The sequence below is a fragment of the Tetranychus urticae genome, chromosome 1 (genome assembly GCF_039701765.1).
Source record: "Tetranychus urticae isolate SD_2017Ah chromosome 1, NJAU_TeUrti_SD_1.0, whole genome shotgun sequence".
NCBI lineage: Eukaryota > Metazoa > Arthropoda > Arachnida > Trombidiformes > Tetranychidae > Tetranychus > Tetranychus urticae.
In genome coordinates, this window is record NC_142958.1 from 621,413 (window position 1) to 643,354 (window position 21,942).

The window sequence follows — 21,942 nt, forward strand, 5'->3', positions numbered from 1 at the left end:
ACTTTTTTTGCGCAGTGTGCATGTTCACATTGAACCTACTTCCAGCTACCCTGTAACCTGAAAAAGTCCTATATCAGCTATCATCGAATCAATGAAACTCAAAATAATATCTTTTATCCAAATACTAAAAATTGATATCCAAGATGAACCAATACTCAACATTCAAAATAATTTTTGCCAAGGAATTGACATTCTACAAAAAAATTGTCAATAGAAAGTCAAAGAATTGAATCGATACAAAAGTCGATAAAATTGAAAACCAAAATAGTATGTTGTTTACTGTCCATCATGACTCTCTTCATTTCATCTTTCAATCATTTCTCCAGTAATTAAAGATTCGCCTGTTTCATGTGTTCAATTGAATTCATTGTTAAATCGAGTTACTCTCTACGCTCAATTAACCCACTTTGCAGCACCAAAAGTTATCCAATGTTTTGTTTTTTTCCTCTTCTTCTTCTTCTCTTTCATCTCTCATCTTCTCAGGTTTAAATACAAAACCTTTTGAGTAAATAATAATACAATATTAACAATGGTTCAACCAGGTAACCAAGCCTGTAATAATTGTAACAGGCTGAAGAAAGAAAACAAAACTCAACAAAAATGAATAACAAGGAAAGGCAATGTTTCGCTCTTTTATCAGTTTGTACTTTTGTTGTTTGATTATTATTTTATTACAGCATTTCATTACTCTGCTTGGTTGATGTTGTTGTTAATGTTATTGATGCTTATTGTGCTTTAAAAAAAAGTTGCACCAACAATGATAATACAAAGACAATAAAAAGACATTTAAAAAGGTAACATTTAGTGCAAGTTAAACAACAAATTGTTACCTTTACCTTTGGGTTGCGATAAAGAGAGTAAAATTGGTTCATTTCAAGTCCAATCGCAATTCAAATTGATAACCTTGTTTGATTAAGGTGCAAAAACATTTGATTATTTGAACAAACAGATTGTTGGAACAACAAAATTAAAGGAAATTGACTTGAAAATACAATTGAAACCTTGTTTCATCAACATTTAAATTTCATTCTCTTTCTGTTTCAATGAATTTTCAGTCAAATTAATTCAATGATTAATTAGATTTACATTTTGGTGAAAAAATTGTCTTCTTTGCTTTCAATGTTTGATTTTGATTCGTTTCTTTCATTCATTGATTCCAATGAAAAGAAGGACAAAAATCTCATTCATCAGTCAATTTATTCAATGGAAATGGTTTAATCATTTCAATGGACATCATGAAATATTATTCAATAAACTATCAATTAGTAAACAATAAAAGCAACATTTTTCAACTGTTTATCCTCACAATGAACACTTGAAGTTAAACATTTTATTATCACTTTGGTTGACTTGTAATTAAATAGGAATCAAAGTGATTGTTTGATTCTTAATTGTTCAATTTGAAGGTTGATTAAGATTGATTGGTGAGAGTACAAAAAGTAAAGTAAAAATAAGTTTGCACTTTCTTCATTCCAATCATTAGCTAATTACTATTATCATCTAAACTTGAATTGCTTCTGTTGTTCAGTTTATTGTTGATTAAACTAGATAACAATTACTAAACAAACTGGATTGCAATGAATGAATTCACTAATCAGTGTAACAATCAAAGGGAAACAATTGGAAAGGCAAAATAAAGAAAAGAAAAGTTGATTAGAAAAAGAAAGCGAAATTCAATTAAGACTGAATTGTGAATCAATTGATTACAAAAAGATGTCTCTACTTGAATCACTCAAGACTGTTGAGATTAAAGTCTTATGCAGATAAACCATGAGTTTGTTTGATTGAACTTCGAAGTCAAAGTTTCGCGATTAAAATGACAATTTTGATATTCTTTTCATTTTTTGATTCTTTATAATTACCATTAGAATTAGTTTTTGTTTCTTTTAAAATTCCAATTATTTACTAAATTGCAATAAATATTAACATGCAATGGATGAATGAGCAAAGATATCAAATCATAAGACAGAGTAATAGGTGGATAGATAGGTTGATAAAGGTGATTGGGTACAATGAATGAAAGAAAAGGATTGGAACATTGTTAGTCGGTAAAGTAAAGTGAACATTTTTCGAGCTTCCAATTAAACAAAAACCTTTTCTATTGAAATGTTGTGTTCGATAAACTGCTCTTCATCATTGGTATTCACTGCTTCTTTGTACGATTGATTGTAACATAATATTAGATCGCATTTTCAGATGACTCGGAGTTGTTTGTTGAACCAATTGAATCGTTGATTTGTTGATTAACGGATAATCCTGAAGCAAATGGTTGCTTCAAAAACGAATTGGTAAAATATTGTGAATAAAATCCAAGTAAATGTGAGGCTGGAAACGGAGGCATGAACCTTGGAACACTGTTTATTGATCCATTTCCAGAGGCAACTGCTGCGGCCGCTGCAGCGGCTGCTGCTGCTGCTGATGCTGAGGCAGCTCGATGAGCATCTGAAGATGAATTGTGATTCGATGAGGTTGAAGAGGTTGGTGACTGTGAGGGTGGTGAAGGAGGTAAATTGGGTGCTGAGGGATTGTGCAGTTGGTTTGCATGGTGTGATTGGTGAAGGTGCAGGGAATGAGAGAAAGATCGATGGAAACCGAGAAGATCAAGAGGTGCTTGTAAGTATGGCATTGGACAGGGTTGTTTGGTCATCATGGGCTTTGGTTTACGACGAGGTTTATACTTGTAGTCGGGATATTGCTTCATGTGAAGGGCACGTAAGTGTTTTGCCTCTTCAATGAAAGGTCTTTTCTCGTTTTCATTTAGATGTTTCCATTTGGTTCCAAGACGCTTCGATATCTCAGAGTTGTGCATCTTTGGGTTTTCAAGGGCAATACGACGACGCTGTGCTCGTGACCAAACCATGAATGCATTCATTGGTCTTTTAACTCGATCATATTCCTTCTTGGACAGGGTTGAAGATGAATTATCAGATGAATGACTTGACATGGTTGCATTGGGTGAACAATGAATCCCTGAATTACCACTATTGGTTGAATTATTGTTATTATTAACACTGTTAACGAGTTCAGGTGAACTGTGGTTAGAGTCATCGTCATGATGATTAACGATATTGCTTGAGTTTGTTGATTTATTGTTATTGGAGTTGTGATGGTTTGAAGAGGATGATGATGAGGATGAAGAAGAAGAAGATGAAGTTGATGTCGGTGTTGATGTTGGTGTTGGTGGCATAATGTTCAATGCGGCCGCTGCGGCTGCAGCAGCTGCATGATATGCAGAAGCATGATGATGAGATGCGTAAGATCCTAAGACAAAATTGAAACAATTTAGTAAACATTACAATAACAAGCTAACATCTGAAATGATCTTGAATTTGATCTAAAAGACTAATCATGAAATGAAAAGATTGAAAGTAATCTTAACTTATACGATTAAAATATTTCTCAAATGTTTAATTTGGTAAAATTGTCTAAAAAATGAAAAGTTTTAATACCTTGAGATGTTGGTGAAGTGACTGGAGATGAGGATGAAGTTGGAGCCATGTGAAGGTTCGTAAATGAATGGTGATGCGTTGCGGTTGGTGTGACTACGGTTGAAGAGGATGAAGATGGTGGTGGCGGAGGTCCAATGGTGTACAGGTTTGGAAAGGTGTGATGATGAGAGTGTAAAGATGGGTAAAGTGAATGATGAGATGCAAATGCTTTAAGATCAGCAACATGATGACCAGGTAGGTGAGGATGATGATCCATTGGACTGTAGGTTGGAGGACCGCTCAACGCAAATGGATTGTATTCCCGTTCAACAGCGGCCATGTTAAAAAATTCACCGAGTTCAAGATGAATATTTGAAAACAGTCAATGTCGATGAAAATGATTGAAGCAAACAAAAAGTAAACAAGAAAAAGGCCAAAAAAGTTGAAATAAAGCGCACTAACACGGCAAGTCAACAGAAATGAAACTTAAAAAATGAAACAACAAAATTAACAGCAACAACAACGGCAATAAAAGGATGAAAAAACAAACAAAATAACTTTAAATGAATGACCAATAAACTGATGAATGAAAAGGTAACAAAAAGATTCTCCTTTTTTCACTCTCAAACTGTAAACACGAAAATTGTCAGATACCAAGCATAGTGTTTGGTGTGAAGATGGTTATGAGCAGATTTCAAGATTGGCGTAAAATGCTTGTGATACTTGTGAAGATGGCGTTTAGATGAGGTTAACCCAGAGACTGATGGAAGAGAAGGAAGAAGAAGAAAAAAACTGTAACTGTAATAATGAGACTGAGAGAGCAAAAAGGCAACAACAAACAAGTTTTTTGCTTCTTTTGCGTGAATAGCTTTTGTTGTCGGTAAACCTCTCAAGTAGGATGTAACCTAACCTTACCTTTTTACTGTATCTGTTTGTTTGCAGTGAACATGAGAAACAGCAAAAAGTTGTTGACAGAAAAAACAAACCTAAAGAAATAGGAGGAACCATTCCAATGGAATCCATCCAATAAGGTAAAAGAGGAGATTCTTTGAGGTGGAGTTTCTCTTCCTCATCATCATCACAATAATATTTGGCTTTTGCCTTTTCTTCCAACTTTTATCTTCTTTCTTCTCTTTTCTTTTTTCGCCTTCTTCTTCTTCTTCTCCTTTTTGGTTAAACAACTGAATCTTGGAATCAAGATTTCTTTTTCTTTTCTCATTCCTTTTTGTATTCCTAAGTGTCTGTTTATCTGTTGATATGGTCATATATATTTGTTTGTGGTAATCTAACAATTCATTCAATTCTTCACTTTCGATAATAGCCTCGAGAAAATGAAATCATTGAGTAATTTATTTTCATCACCAAAAAGTTTTACCTGCAACTTTGCCTTCTCGCGTCAATCAATGACTTTTTTTTCGATTCTCGGGAAAAGATGAAAAAAGTTGCATTATTTCATACTTTTGCGCCTTTTCAGTTGAATTCATCTTTGCTGATTTCATGATAACTGTCAATGTTTCCGGTAATCATCAGTATTCAGTCAACCAATTGATATATTATTCCATTAACTGAGAGCAGAAAATGTTGTCAAAAGGTTTACAATTATTGTCGACTTAAAAGGCAATGAATCGATTGCAACCATTTATTGATATCAATTGCAATTATGTGAACATGTTAATTCAATTAGATTTGCAATTAACGCAAAAATGGACATTTTTATCGGCATTTGCTTCGGTCTTTTAATGAGACAAAGTCTAATGATTTTCATGGAATATTCATGTTCTTTATTGGAGATAATTTTTTGGAAAATATTCCGATTCTGATCGCGATTATTGTAAACAGTAATTGAGAGCAACTATTATAATATTTTGTTTGTTTGGTTGTTTCATTGTAAAGATTATGAAAGGAAAGAAAGTGAAGAAAGAAAGATTCGGATGCTCTTAAAGACTCTAAATGAAGAGTCAATATTATCACAAAGAGTAAGATGATGATGACAATGATGAGGCTGAAGATGAAAACTGTCAAAGACAGTGAATGATAAAGCTTAAGGCCAAGTACAAATAGAGAAGAAAATAAGAGAAATTGTTGTTAATCTGAAAAGAAAAAAGTTGCTATTTAAAAGATGATAATAAGCTATTATTGTGTTTCTATCTTTTCTCATTGTAACTCATATTCTTCTCATCATCATCAACATCATCATTCTCATCATTATCATCGAAATGTTGATCATTAATTTCTTAAGAAAAGCTCAACAAAAAGAAGAAATCTTTTTCTTTCTCTCCTTATTTACTGTTAACCACCAAAACACAATGAAATACAAAAAGTTGCATCAACAATGAATCTCAGGATTGAATAGGAGAGAAGGAAAGATTTTATTTCTGTTCAGTTGCAAATGAATTTTGATCAAATTGACTCAAGATGCTTTGAAACGTTGAAATCGAAAATTTTATTAAGAAAAATAGAAAAATGTTTTCAATTAAATGTTCAAGTCAATAGACAATTGAAATTTGATATGCTTTTATTGCATCCAATAGTTATGATAACTTTATATTTTGGTTCCAAGTCTCTTTTTAACTTGAATCGACATTCGACTCGATTGAACATTTCAAAAGTTGACAAGTTTCGAGCTTATACGTATGTGAATTTGCAGGTTGAGTCTGGGAAAAATTGTATCGCCAACTTTTACAAATTTCATCCGAAAATTCGTTACTCATATTTAGAGACTTTCTGTAAATTTTAGTTTTCCATTTAGGCCAATCTTTCGATTTTTAAAACACAATTTTTTTAATCGAGATGAAGATCAGTTTCAGTTAACTATTTTCAGTTTCGATATGATGCTAGACCTATTCTTATCAACTATTTGAGTTCATTAAAGATAGATTACTTTTCTGTTTCGTTAACATCTTTAATCTGACGAACGGACACTAGACTTACAAGTCAAGATCACTAGAAATATCTCAATGAATTTTTTTCTTTGAATTCTATTCTAATTACAGGATAACATTTCTGATTAGTGGATAAGCTTCTCATTAAAAAACTCGAAAAGTCGTTTTTATGAAAGTCGCAATGATGAAAAATCCTTGGATTTGAACGAAATGAAAAATATAATATGAGCGGAAAAGAAGTAAAAGAATCGTCATTGCTTTAGAATAACTGAACTTCTGAACTTACATTTATGTACATTAATTGCCTAAAAGGCCATTTATCGTTATTATTGTTCGAAGAAAGACAATTATGATTTTTTCCATCGACTTTAAGTTGTTTGGAGATTTCATTTGAAAATAAATGAATAATTAATTTATCAGTAAATAAAGGAAGAGTGTCAATGATATAATAATGGATTGAATTTTTGTATTGAAATGCAGTTTTTAAGTCTATTATAATATTAGTTTTTGTTGAGTTTGCTTCAGCAAATGTATACAGAAAAGGCTATTAAAGTTATTCCTGAATGATTTGTATCCATGATCAGAGGAAAAAGTTTTATGGCAAATTGCCATTTATCCGGTGGTTGATGTTAATGTTGCAAACCTTCAATTTTATTTTATCCTCTTTTTGTTGGTGATCATCATCATCACCATGATATGTGTGTGTATGTGCAAATGAAGATGATGATGAAGAGAAAAAAATGATTTGCATTTTTATCTCATTTATTTTGACAACATCAATACAACCAAAAACGGGAAAACCTTTCAAATTGAACGCAATTCCAAGCAAATTGTTATGATTTTTATTAACTTTACTTCTTTCAATCAATTCTCTTGATTGAATTAAATGATAAAATTAAATCCTTCTTACTCTCTACGATAATAATGTGTCCTACTATGCAAAAAGGGAAGAAAAAGAAGAAATAAAAAGAACAAATTCAATCTAAATTATTATCATTATCTGTTCCTTTCAAGAAGAAGAACTAAATTCAATTCAATCAGCGATAGTTTAAACTATAAATCATGTTTCGCCACATAATACACAGGAATTATTCGACGAAAAATAACCATTCAATCGTAACTATTCAAACGAAATCATTTTCAATCTCAATTCTCCCGAAGAAATGCTTTGTTCAACGTCATTACTTGATCTGAGTGATGTGAGTAAAGCTGACTTGATAAAAGTCACAAATAATATTTTTGTTTTTATGATTAGTTTAAGCTTCGGGATCGACTAAAGTGTTGATCATTTGTGGCTAAGAAAAGTGTATCAATAACAAATGTTAGATGTTGTCTTCAGTGAGAAAATATTGAAAAAATGAATGTCATTTGAACTAAAATATTATCTGAAAAAATCAGTATTTCTGGATGATTTGTAAGCAGAGCTTGAATTGTTTCAACGATCAGTCTTGAAATTTGTAGAAAAAATGAGATAAAAAGAGTTTGATATTGAATTGATTGAGTTTATTGAAGAGTTACAGTAACAACGGATTTATTTTCCAATTGAGTGAAGCCTTTGATCGCTTTGAACAATCATGGCTATATAATATAGATTGTGGTGAAGATCAATTAAAAAATTCTGGTCAAAAAAAGTAAATTGAAAGTTAAGGATTTCAGCTGACGAGACAAACTTGAACTTCAATTCGTTGCTAATATTTTCACTTTTATAAGGCAAAATAAAATCATAATCGCAACTGTTTCATTGATACAACCTACGCAAGTTATTTATGAACATAATTAGAACAATCAAAATGTCTAAATTAACCAAGCGACCATTTAATCTGAAAAACTTAAATAAAATTTTCAATTCCATCTCTTGATTCACATGATAAATGAAACAAGAATCTCGTCTTTAAAGAGCATACAAGTTGAAGTCAGCATTGAACTAAAACTCAGACTTTACTATAGAATCAGTTTTAATTGTTTTCAAGACTTTTCATGTTTTGTTAGCTTAAACTCACAAATCAACTAAACCGATTGTTTAACTCATGTTATAATTAAATGGACGATATTGAATAAGCTGAAATTGTTCAGTGAAACTCACAAAAGAACGGAAATCAAAATTTTACAAAACTATAAAAATTAAATATGTTTTTAGCTGAAATTTGATTAAATTTTCGTCTCAAATGAAAAGATTGAGTTTTCCAAGATCTGAAAGATGGCAGATTAATTTATTAAATATTAATATTAATGAAAATGTTAACTCAATTTGACAAATTGTAAGATTAAGTTGATTTGATAATCCAATAACATGAAACTGAATAGATGAATGAAATTGAATTGTCTTCTGAATCGCCATTATTAATACATAAAACATGATTATTGTATGTAAATTTTGTAATAAAATTGTTATCAAAATAAAAAGAAGAAAAATATTCAATTGAAATGTTAAATTAACATAAACTGTTGACAGATTAACATGATTAACAATGTGATCCAAATAAAGTGGATAATCATAATTTTTAATATTTGATTGAATTGTTGATTGAAAAAAGGTAAAATGAAAGCAAACAATAACAACAATATGTAATGTAAGGAAAAGATGAACGTGAAGTGAAGATCAATTGTTAAATCAATCAACTAGATTCATGATTAACCTTCAATTAGACTTGGAATGAACAATTTGCTTGTAATCATGAAACCAGACTTGAGCTTGAAATTGAAAATCAACAATAAAGAAAAAGAGATTCTCTAGAAACAAGAAAATGCTGTTATTGTCATTGGTACAAGTAAACAGTGACAATATTCAAGAGGAAGAAGAAGATGATGATAATGATGAGGATTAAGTGAAACTCAGTGGTGTATCTGACAAGTATTCATCCTGATCATCATGTTGGTATTGATGGAATGATGATAAACTTACGATTTTGAAGAGCAAACAATCATCCTTTTACTTCCTTTCAACATCAACATATCTTTTATCATGAAACAGCTTGTTTTTTTTGCTTGTTGACAGTGGAAGATGTTACTCTTTTTTTTATCATCGATTGTCCATCATGATGGGAATGGATGAAAATGATGACAAGTGAGAGTAAAAATGAAATAAAAAGTGAATCTCAAAAATGGTTAAACCATTTCCTGACTTAAGTAGAGATGAAAAGAGAAATGAAAAGAAAATTCTTTTTCTCTTCTTCTCCTGAAAAGAACTGAAAAGATGAACAAAAATTGCATTTAACTTGTTCGCCTCATCTTCATCATTATACAAAGTATTATAGATGATGAGATGAGTTACCTTTAGGGGGTCATTTTGCTGGTCATCTTTATTGGTCAACATTGACAAGGTTCACACACAAAGATGGAGACCATTTCATGATATCAATTTTCATCACTTTAATCAATGTTAACTGAAAAGACCATCAATTTACATCACTTAGCGGTCACTTTATAATTGTCATTCACTTCAACATTTGCTGATAAAAATCTTACAATTGACATCGATTTAGACTTTAGCTTTTATCATATTTATTTATTCAACTTGCTTTTGACACTTTCATGGTCCAACCGGAAACAAATCGTCAAATAGAGAAATGAAAATATTTTCATTTCCAGAAAAAGTAAAGAAAATTTGTTCCATTTTCTTCTTCTTTTTACTTTTCTCCAAATGTAATTTCAATTTTATCAATATCCAATGAAATATTGATTTCAACATTTTACTTTGCCACCTTCCTCGTCGCCATGACCATTGCATCTGGATGCCCTTTGGCCAGTTCCGGTCAAATCATTTCCGTAACTTTTTTTCGTGTTTAGTTTTCCTTCTAACTTTATCCGCTTATCAGGATTCAAATATTAATAACATTATAACAATAATAACAGAGATATTATCAGATGAAAGGTAAACATTATTATTACATTTACTCCAGTATAGAGGCTATCAGGTTTACTTCAACTGTTTACCTTTAATTGTTTTTTCATTTTAACTTCACTTCATTCAATCACAATTAACCACAGCTTTTATTGTATCCTAATAATAATAATTAATCCTGAAATGGTTTATTCGTCTTATTATTTTAATCTAATGTTTATGAGTCTACTCTTCACTCGCAACTGTATTATCACTTTGGTTTACAGCAAATGCAGCCATAGATCAATGATTATTGTTAAAGCGGTCTTAGAAAGGAAAGGTTTTAAGCGATTAAGATAATTGTTGATTGCTGGTTAAATGTGAAAGGTGATGGGATTATGATTAGGCTTGTGATTCATTAGTAGAGTGTTTTTGATAAATTCAAACATTTCGATTGAATGAACTTTCATCAATTCAGAGTCCATTTTAAAATTTGTGAAAATGTAAGGATTATTGTTACTGGCAATTGATACAGGTTGATGTTTCCTTTAAACATTGATTTGATGATTATATTTCAATTTTAACTTGTGAAGCATCTTGATTAGTAAATATTTGTTGGGTCTACGGTTTCATCGGAATTATTGTCACTGTAAACACTTTTTTGCTCGCCTTGTTGTTTGAGTTTGAGATTGTGTTTTAAGATGACGGCCAATTGTTTGATTGTTTTCACAATCATCACAATTAACTTGTTTACGTAATTGATAATCTACTTTGTCTTGAGTGATCACCGATCTTCATGAAACCTTGTGCTGACAGTACAATGTTGATCAAGAGAGGTGAAAAATAATAAGAGCTGTTATAAAGTCGCAGTGGTAAAGTGAAAAGTGAAGTGATTTTTGCAAGTAAAAGTAAATTGTAAACAGATATTTTTCACCATTAGTTATTAATAATTAAATTTAAACGGTTAACAGATAATATAGCAACTACCATTGATACTTGATATTAAATTAACGATGGGATAAGAATACACAATTAGCTTGTTTGTCGCACTATTTTGTAGTTCATTATCACTTTACCATGAAGAGCAAAGTAAAGAGGATTAAGATTAAGATGAAATGAATTATCTTCTTTGATGTTCACTTCTTTGTTTCAGTCTTTTGTAACGTTAGATATAAATGAATAGAGTTGATAAATTGTTAATAAATTGTAGTTATTAAACACACAAACAAAAAGATATCCCAAGATTAAATCACTTTTAATGTAAGATCCTCTAAGGGTAGATGTTGAGGTTGAGTATCTTAAAGTTACAAGTCTTTAAGGTTAAGATATTGGATCCTTAAAAAGGGCGCTTTCTTCAAACCCTCACTTGAATATAATCATTTGTATTTGTTAGCAATAATAATTGGTGAAGTTGACAGGATTTTAAGCTCATTCCAGTATTATATCATTATTATTACAGATTGGATTAGATTATATTTTATTACAACAATTTACCAAACAATCTTTTAGCATATCAACTGTAGGACCATAAAGACATTTCAATTAGGCTAATGGAGCTGTTGGTGAAACAAATGCATTTATCAATCAATTTAAATGGCGTATTATTTATTTCACCAGTTTTAACACTTGTAATCAGTTGATAAGTGTAAATACAATTGCAATTGAACAAATTTTGAAGCCCATTTGACCAAAAAAAGGTAATTATTATTATAGGAATGTATACTTTCACAAGCAAATAGGTGATGACTTTTACCAATCACATGTAATTTGAAAATCAAGTTTCACCTTTTTTTACAACCTTTACGTGCTTTACAGTTGATTGTAGTTGATTCCCGGGTAATCAATGATTTTTATAGCTACACTATTAAGATGATTAATTGTTGAGCTTTAACAACAATTGGCAAAATGTATTATAACATATGATCAATCAATTGTAGGCAAGATTAAAGTCAAGTTTGTATAGTGACTTTGTTTATGTAAATGTCAGAACTGAATAACCTTTAATCCAGTTCCCATGAAGATTAACGATTTAACTTGTTACAGTTTAAATTAAGTCACAATCAAAGAGTTTTAATGTCACAGGAATAATAAAAAGCAACTCATAATTTAACTACAATAATCACAAACAAATGGTTCAAAATGTAAGACTATAGCTGAGTCTAACGACAGCAACCAACGGAATAGCAAAAGGAGCCAAATTTAAATCACTTAACTCGCTAATCTTGATGATGATCAACAATTTATTTACAAATCTTAATCTGAAAAGGTTGTGACCGTTGTTAGACATTAATGATAATATAATAATTTCATTGAAAACATTGACAGACTGATATTGCCATTAAATTACAATCATTTGATTAATTTAGTTTTCAATGTTGCTTCTCACATTCATCTTTGCTTTCACATTTTGTTTCATTTCATCAACTCTGTATATTTACCTAACCAAATTGTCCTCAATTGTAATCCACATCTTGATTAAGGGTTAACATCAAGTTGAAGACAATTAACATTGAGCTTTCATTTGCGGCCAAATAATTGAATTTCATCCTTTTCAGGTTTCTTATGCATTTGTGAGGTTGAGCAAATGTTGATTACTGATCCATCTTTTAATTTAATTTACCTTTGATTGAGTTTACAAATTATTGCACTTATTATTAATAAATCAACTAACTGTAATGATAAATAACATTAACAGTTATTCAATCTTTCACTTTTGCTGCTTAGTTATCATGAATAAATGTAATCTTTTTTTTTCATCTCCTTTACTACTTGTGTATATTATGCTTAGCAAATTGAGTAAATCAATTTATTTTTACATGCTATTAATCAACAATTTATTAATCACGATTGAACCAATTGTCATTAGAAAAGTGAACAAATTTTGATTGATTTTCAACTTGAACATCTTGGAGAACCATTTACTCCAATCTTGATTATCTTGTGAACTTTACTTCAATCAGCATTTCAATCTGATTGATAACAATCTGGTTAAAGTGTGTGTTTGTTTGTTTGCGAGCAAATTATTCAAATTCAAATGTTTGGTCCTTTAAAAATATTATTAATCACTTTAACCAAAAATTAGTAGTTGAAAAAACATGAAGATTATCATGATAGTTGTGAGTAAAAAATTTGCCTTTAAGCATTTTCAATTGAATTTTTCCTATTTTTTGTGCTGTAAAAAATAATGATGAAAATCATAATCAAAATAAAGATGAAAAAATGAAGCTTCTTAATAAAAATAGACTGAACTTTATGCTTACTCTTATCCGATGAGAGTGACTTTGTTAGGTTGAGAAGTTCATGTCAGTTGGCTATTCATGATGAGATTGAACATGATAATTGTAAAAATGATGAAGATGAAATTAAATTGAAAATGGTGCAAATAAACACAGTAAAGATTCAGGAAGATTAAAGGAAAACAAAATTTCCGTGAAAAGAAACCAAGTTGAGTGTTTAATTTGATCCGATGAGAGTGACTATGTTAGGTTGAAAAGCTTCTGTCACTTGACCCATTCATGATTATAGTGAGCGAGAAAATGCTAAGCATAAAAATCGAGATTCAGCTGAAGATCAATTCAGTAAAACTTGGAATTGATGAAACAAAAGAAAGACAAAAATGAAAACTTTACCGTGAAAAGAGGCCGAGTTGGATGTTTAATCTGATCTTAGAAGAGTGACTATGTTAGGTTGGAAGCTTCTGTTACTTGACCTATTCATGTTGAGATTTTGATAGTCATGATAGTGAATGTAATGATTAAGAAACTGATATGAATAAAAATGAAGATTCAGTTGTAAATTAATTCAATAAAACTTGAAGTTGATGAAGATGAAATAAAAATGAAACTTTACCGTGAAAAGAGGCCGAGTTGGATTTTACATTTGATGGGACTTTGGGTTACCTTGTTAGGTTGCAAATTCATACCTTCATTGCCTAGTCAGTGACTTGGGAAAAATGATGATCATGATCATGATTATGATAAGAGCTGTTGAATCTTATGAATTGTCTTGAAAAGTTGTTGAAAGAAAAATGCTTGAAGGCAAACTTGGGTTCGAAGTGTATTACAAGTTAAATAGAGCAGCAAGAGATTGAAAAATAAATGAGTAAATCAAAGTTAATCACGACTTTTGATTTGTCTAGTTTAACAACAGATTTAATCTTATTTATAAGCTTTAACTTTTTTTACGGTCATTTTTTTCTTCTTCTCATTGCCAATCAATCAACGGTCACTTTTCATTTAACTTTACATCCATTTAATTAATCGTTAAAGCCTTAACTTTTACATTTGCTTTTCTTTTCAATACCTTTTATTATTACTTTTATGAATAATACCTGAAGCATTTAAATTGTCTGCTTAATTGTGGTTATTATCATTATCACCCTTACAGTTAACTAAATTACTTATTACTATTATTATTATTATTAATGATTTGGAAACTCACACGAACTAATCGATTACTTGTGGTTACAAGCGTTGCTTAATTAGTTTAACATTTAATTAACAATTGATCAATGAATCTTGTTTGTTTGTTTTGCAATATTTTAGCTTTTCATTTGCTTTTATCATTTTAAATTTTAATTAGCAAAAGCACAGAGTTAATCAATTAAGTTTTTTCATTGCATTTAATCAAATGTTGCATTCAAATTGTGCACTGATTTTGGGTTGATTTTTCATTGTATTTTCATGTTAATCCAGTTAGATGTTCATTTAAAGTCATGTTAATGGATAGATTCTCGATGTTTGAAAATCTAATTAAAAGGCTTGAATAATTTAGTTTAAATGGAATTGGAATTTTTAGGAATAAGTAAAGCCTAAGAAATGATCAAACATGCGAATAGCTGAATCAAATCTTGAAAACAAGTTTTGTACTTGAGCTATAGTCGGTAACGTCGACTTTGGAAGCACTTCGAGATGTTCATTACATCGATTGATAGAGAAATATTTTGTATAATAATGGGATGCATTTAGGCAAGTCAGTAGTCATTTTGACAAAGTCCAGCGGTACATTTCGCTGATTCGTAGATCTTCATCTGGCCAATCAAAATTTACAATTGCTACTTAAGATTCAATTTACTGTTTTAAGAAAAAAGTGAACTCTGTAAGTGCAGTCTATTTTTACAGATAAATGAGTAATTTTATTGCTATGCTGGTATAGTTAATTGAGAAATTATGATTAGTGTATTATGATTGGATCATTCAATGAATTTTATATTGATAAGTAATTCTAAATCAAACAAGACGCGATCATTTCTGATCGCGAAATTTCCTGTTACAGAGTAAAATAACAACTATGATTTTGTGAGCTTCATGCTGCTAATTTTGCCACCAGTTCAAATCAAATAGATCCGAAATGAAAAGAAAAATCAAAATGATAAGATTCTCCAATCGTTAGATTCAGAGAAGAGTTCAAAGGCGAGAGATAAGCACATCACACCAAAGTGCGTAAGAATCGCCAGTTCAATTTAGGTCCTATTTTGTGATGGGATAGTCTTTCAACTGCCATCTATTGGAGAAAAATTCGTTATCTTTTTACTGCATTTCCAGCATAACTTATTTTGAACTGACTGTCAAAAAGTAACCTCTGTCGACCTCTGTTATTTTGGATACAAAATAAAGAAAAATTAACCGAATTGATAACGCAAGTAGACTTATTTTAAATAGTCACTGTAGTTAATCATGCTCATAATTTAAATGTGAAATTAAGCTAAATAATTGACAATATCCGAATGAATATCACAATTAATATCTAATAGGCTCAAGATCGTAAATTAAATTCAATTTTTCAGTAAAAGTCAATTTTCTCGATATTATTTCAAATAACAACTTTCATTAAAAGACATGTAAACAAGAGGTTTGAGGGGTTTTTGAATAATTTACTGGCAACATCTCTCAACTGAACGAATCTAATATAACTTTGAACATTCGGTTCAAGAATTATCTTCTTCTTGGAAAATTGTGTAATTTAATGAATAATCAACTAATTGAGTTGTTAAATTTTTCACTTATTACTTAAAATGAATATTATGTTGATGAATGATCAGAAAAGGCACCGGTTGTAGAGTGAGAAAAAGGTTATCGATTCAGTCAGACAATTAACAGTTAATCAGTGAGTCAATTATCTCTTAGTCTCTCTTTCTCACTCTATTCAATTGATTGACATTATCATTATCTTTGAATATTGACTTTGATTAACTGTGAATTATTGTTTGATTAATAATAATGGTATTAATAAGAAAGTAATGGAGAGGAAGAGGAAAAGTAGTTTACCATTGATAACAGTAGGTAACACACAAAGTGTTTTTTCATAACAATTTAACACCATAATAAAACAGTTTAATCGTGTGTGCGTGTGTATTTAATGTATTTGTTGATTATTGTGTCAATCAATTTGATTTAATTAAAGGTGAAAGAAAAGACGAAAGCTAAATCAATAAATTAAATGAAAATTTGCTTAACGAGATAACGACATGCTTAAGCCAAGGGTGACTACAGACAATTAAGATGTGTCTTTGTATATCAAATGTTGCCTGAAATGAATTGAAATGAATAAAAGAGGCAATTGAAGTTACCAATTATTACAATAATAATCACAATCATATAATGGATACCGATGACTTACTAAAGTTGCAGGAGATTGGGATTAGATAAAGCTTTAGTTTATACATTAACTCATTCCGCAAAGCTAATGTTTACATGGAGATATTGATCGACACAGAATTATCATTATAATCATTATCTGTTCATAATCTGCCGAACATGATAAACTGATTTAAAACAAAACAAAATAAAAAAAGAGATGAAAAGGTCTTGATTTTTTGTTTCACTCGCAAAGTTACTGGAAGCTCTTAAGAGGATTGTTAAGAGGTGAAACATCTTAAAGACAACTTTTTTGTCGGTTTAATTGCGAATAAGAAAATTGATTAGGATTTGATTGATTCTCAACAAGTGTTCGTCGGAAGGAAGAAAAAGGCTAAAGAATAAATTTATCATTCTTCTGAAACTTCAGATTTACTCTCAACAGTCTTGGTGATGAGAGATGATCAAGAGCAGTAATAACAAGAAGAGGTTGATGATTGAAGGTGGAGGAAAGATAATTGTTAGACAATGCCTTTGATTAGTAACAATAATTGCTTAGCTAGCTTATTCAATTTCCTATGAAACACCTTTAATCAAGTGCTTATCAGCAATGAAAATTAATTCCTAAAGCTGGATTGACTTGCCAATGAGATTGGCCTGATTCTGTATAAATCAGTTTCTTTGACATCCTGTTGATCATTGTTCCTCCAATTTTCAGCTCGTTTCAAATTTAAAACCAGATTTTCAGATATTTAGTGATTTGTCCAAAGTACGAAATAAATTTGCACAGCCAAAAATGTACAATAATAATGTATAATTACAATAGTAACATTTGATAATAAGTACACGCAATTTTAACACTCGATTTTGTATTTAGTTTTGTTTTGCTCCTGACTCAATTGCAATTTCCTATTAAATTTGAAACTCAATATAATTGACACAGTTTTGAGAATGATATAAGTTTTGTTTTCCAGTTTGGTTTTAAGGTTGCTTTTTGTGGGTAACAATAGTTGAATGTGAATCAGCCAAGCTACTTTGTCGTTGAGCCTGACTTTTTGGCTAGTAAGTTTCATATGTATACTTTAGTCATTGTACCATTAGAAGACTGGACTTGGATGCTATTGCTGTATTAATTGTCTTTGAATCCAAATTTAATCATTAAAATGGTTTAACTTCGCTGTTCATCATCCATTGTTAATCTTTTGTCAAATGAACTGTGGTCTAGTAAAAATGATGCTATGTGTGCTTCATAAAAGGAATAGAAGATCCGTTTCGTTTCCAATTATTCTTTGCTAGATGATTAATCCAAATATTCGCTTTACAGGAAATATGATCAACTAATTAAGTTCTTATTGCTCCAAATAGTTATTGTTTTCTTGTTATTATTAAGGTTTAATCTTGCTTCTTGTCACCTCGAATTTGTATGATATCAATGGGACAGTGAGATGTAAGAAAATGGCCTTGATTCCTCTTTTTTGAGATGATAACAATTTTTATAGTTACTTTGTATCATATGGGTGGGTGGGTTTCAACGATTAAAGCGGGAATTGTGGAAATGATGGAAAACCAAAAGTGTATCGAGTGAACGCGAATCCAATAAGTTTGAGGTTTTTGTATTTCTTCTGAAATTGTTATCAAAGGCTGATCCTGTACAACGTTTTGGTTTTGGGTAACTTTTCTCTCTAAGATCGAATTTAATTTTTCACGTTGTCTTCAATTCTGGGAATCTAAATTGATGATGATTAAAATGATGTCAATGATGAAAATGGTAAAGATGATGATGATGATGATGGTTCTGATGGTTATGATGATGAAAATGTGATGATATTGATGAGACCGTTACTCGGATAACCAAATTTAAGTTGACATTCACGAGACAGGCTTGACTAGATAGGCCACCAAAATTTAGTAGACAAAATTAAAATGAAAGTCGAAACCCTTTTGCTTGAAATTTAGCTGTACAATTTGCGATAATTTGGAGCAAAATATGTCCATAACTACTGTATAATCAATTTTGAATCAATGAAGTTCGCATCCGAATGATCCTGATATTGACAATTCCTTTGAACAAATGTTTCGACCATGCAACTTTTGTCTAATTTAAATGTATACATATTATGAGACATCTTGTTCATCTTAAAATAGTTATTGAATAGCAACCAATTTCAATTCCAATTAGGGGAGAAAATTCATCTACATATAAGCTAATTGTCAAACAGGATCGCAATTTAAGCAATTGTGATGTGAATTAATGAAGGTTGTCTACGGGATTTTGTGAAAGGTATCCATCAGTGTTGTCGACTTTCTTGTTTCCGATTCGTATTTACAAATATTTGTGATTTTTTTGTAGCAGTTTCTGGTGTAGTTTTATACGGGCGGTGACAGTTTTCATAACGATCAAGATGATATAAGGAATGATGAATGGTTGAAATAACAAACAGGAATGAAGTACCAAAACAAAGCCAAGACTATTGAATCGATGTGAGAATGAGATCCAATGATTGAAAAAAAATTCAATAAAAAACGAAGGAATGTTTGTGAGAATGCAAAGTTTTCGTATAAACAGTGAAGGATAGGATCCTTGATAATTGTTGATGTATGGGGTTTCATTTTACTGTGAAGTTATCCACCAATAGCCAAACTATGCATCAACATAAGTCAACATAAATTAACACGACTAGTCTCAACTATTTGACGGTGAAAATAGGAATGAAAACGGTAATGGTGATAAATGGAAATGTTGATCGCAGGTAAACAACTTGACATCCATGGCCTTTTAAGAACGAAATGGAATAATTTAGCTTTATATGTTAAATTAGATTTGGTAATTGTTTCATTCTGTCTTCTCCGTGTTTGTCTGCATATGTTAATTTGACGCAATTGCGTTATTAGAGTTCAAATATATAAATAGTTGAATGCTCTTTCAAATATTTTCATAATTTTCTTGAGGATTTTGCGATGTTTCTCCAAAATTCGGATGTAAGCTCCATATACACTGTTTTATGTACTAATTAAGCGAAGATTTTTAGTAAGCCGGTGGTTGAAAGTTTCCACCGCCGCCTCCATATTGATTATTTACACCTTGCTGGGAGTACATTCCTTGATCTTGATAAGCAGGTTCATTAACATCAGTGCCACTCGCATAAGCGTAATAATCGGCTCCTGGTCCACCGGGCATACCACCAGCAACACCACCAGCTAGATTAGGATCATCTGGATAGGCTGAGGTAAAAGTGGACATATCAGTTCCTGATTTCCATCGAAGCCAGGCGAAATAAGCACAACCAGCCCAAACAAAAATGGAAAAGAATGAAAAAGCTATGGCAGTCCGAAGATTATTGATCCCATAGCCGAACTCAGGATATGGTGCACGGGACCAGGAAATACCGAGAGATGCGAAACAAAGGAAATATAATATTGCCCAAAGACCAGAGAAACCTAAGTCAATTGCAACAATCCGACGTCGAATTTTTATGCTTGATATATTTTGGAAAAGGCCTTCAAGAACAAGTAAAACAACGGCGGCAAGTAAGCCAATGATTCCTAAAATGGATCCAAATCGGCATGCATTGGCACTTCCATTGTATTGACATTTACCATGGTGCCAACCTTTATTATTTATACAACCAAAAACGATTACAGAGAAGAGCTGTGAAATGGAATAAAGAAAAGAAAGGTTAATTTAGAAACAGAACAAATTAATTTGATGTTACCAACAACGAGGTTAGAATAATAACCAATTGTCTAAATTATGGATACAATGAAATGTTCTAGAGAAAAAATACGACCAAATCGAATTATTTCGTGAAACTAAACAGGTAATACATGAGGATTCAATGTCACTTCAAATTTATACAGCTATGTGTGGTAATGTATGATTTAATTAATCAGCAATTACCAGTGCGCGTAACTCATTACTGACCCAATTCAAAAATAGACTGACTTCAAATAAAAATGCATCTGATAACGTCAATTTAACAATCTACAGCTGTAAGTATAAAGAAATGATGAATAAATTCACCGGTAAAGGTAAACATTCACTTAAAGTTAGTAAAATGGCTTTATAAGTATCTAACAATTAAACTAGGTAGAATGAGAAATAAAAACAATCATTAAGATCAAATGGTAGGATAGTAAAATCATTGGTCAATGTCAATAAGCAAAATAAAGAGCAAAAAGATAGCAAAGCCAAAATGGATCAAAATTGAAAAGTCATGTTTATAAATGAAACAACTAGAGCAGCTATAACAATATATCTCATCTATACTAATCAAATGCCGATTTAAATGACAATTATTGATTTTACAGTGTGTCATCAGCTTTTGAGCATAAATAAAAAATCTTACCCAACAGAAAAATCGTAAAATAACTTGAGGTCGAGTAAGAAAACCGATTGGATCAAATGGTTGACCTGCTTTACCAGCACCAAAGGCAACTCCACCATCCATTGTTCCAACAATTAATAATGGAAACTGCTAGCACAATAATTGACCAGAGTCTAGGTTGACCGGGAAGATGAAGATAACACCAAAAAATAAAATTTAAAAATGGGAATAAACAGTAAATTCAGGGAGGGGAAAGTAAAAGATTTGGATAAAAATGGAGAAAAATGAACTGAAACAAGAGAAATTAATAAGAGATAAGATTGTTGTTTTTCTTATCTCGCTATCTTGCTTTTCTTGAAAGCTCCGATACACTTGCTATTCAAATAGATGTTGATATAATTAATTATTGTGTTGACCGTATTTTCACACAGAAATGATCAATTCCGAGAGAAATAAATTAATTTTTTATCAACATTATTCAAATTTTTATCACTGAAAGTAAAAAACAAGGTAAGGAGTTGTAAATATAAGACTATATATAAATAACAGTATATTTGTGATATTGGCAAAAATGTTAGCTGATTAGTGAGAGCAAACTCAACGGATCTTTTCATTTCTCTTTCTCACCATATTCTTCTGTTTCTCTTTATTTCTCTTTCTTTACTCACTTCTTTTATGCTTACCAGAATTTTTTCCCCTGTTATATTTTTATTCTGTCAGTTTCATTCTACTTTCTCCCTTATTCTAAATCGATACAGAAAGTTCTCACCAAAGCTTTCCATTGATCAATGAGTTTTCATTGTAATTGATGTTGTCCACGTTGTTACTCTTCTTCAATCATCTGAATAATTGCTTTCATTTTTTATTTTAAATATTGCTTCGCAAGGTGATTACCGATCTGTTATTCATTGA

General features: G+C 30.8%; 2 protein-coding genes across 2 annotated transcripts; both read right to left on the bottom strand.

The window, feature by feature from the left end:
* Positions 1–1,831: 1,831 nt before the first annotated feature.
* Positions 1,832–4,367, bottom strand: LOC107370028 (uncharacterized). Its single transcript, XM_015938004.3, has 2 exons — positions 3,450–4,367; positions 1,832–3,261 (listed from the first exon to the last, which is right to left on the bottom strand). The coding sequence occupies exons 1-2, from the start codon at positions 3,766–3,768 to the stop codon at positions 2,180–2,182; spliced, it is 1,401 nt and encodes a 466-aa protein (XP_015793490.1). The 5' UTR covers positions 3,769–4,367; the 3' UTR covers positions 1,832–2,179.
* Positions 4,368–17,502: 13,135 nt separating this feature from the next.
* Positions 17,503–21,692, bottom strand: Syngr (synaptogyrin). Its single transcript, XM_015937939.3, has 2 exons — positions 21,052–21,692; positions 17,503–20,354 (listed from the first exon to the last, which is right to left on the bottom strand). Exons 1-2 carry the CDS (start codon positions 21,151–21,153, stop codon positions 19,731–19,733), a joined length of 726 nt encoding a protein of 241 aa, XP_015793425.1. The 5' UTR covers positions 21,154–21,692; the 3' UTR covers positions 17,503–19,730.
* Positions 21,693–21,942: the final 250 nt, after the last annotated feature.

Bases quoted from the DNA above. Each gene is read 5' to 3' on its own strand.
- LOC107370028 (XM_015938004.3), bottom strand. From the start codon at position 3,768: ATGGCCGCTGTTGAACGGGAATACAATCCATTTGCGTTGAGCGGTCCT. The intron at 3,262-3,449 runs GTATTAAAACTT...ATTTTGTCTTAG, and splicing joins CACTTCACCAACATCTCAAG to GATCTTACGCATCTCATCAT.
- Syngr (XM_015937939.3), bottom strand. From the start codon at position 21,153: ATGGATGGTGGAGTTGCCTTTGGTGCTGGTAAAGCAGGTCAACCATTT. The intron at 20,355-21,051 runs GTAAGATTTTTT...TCCATTTCACAG, and splicing joins TTTTACGATTTTTCTGTTGG to CTCTTCTCTGTAATCGTTTT.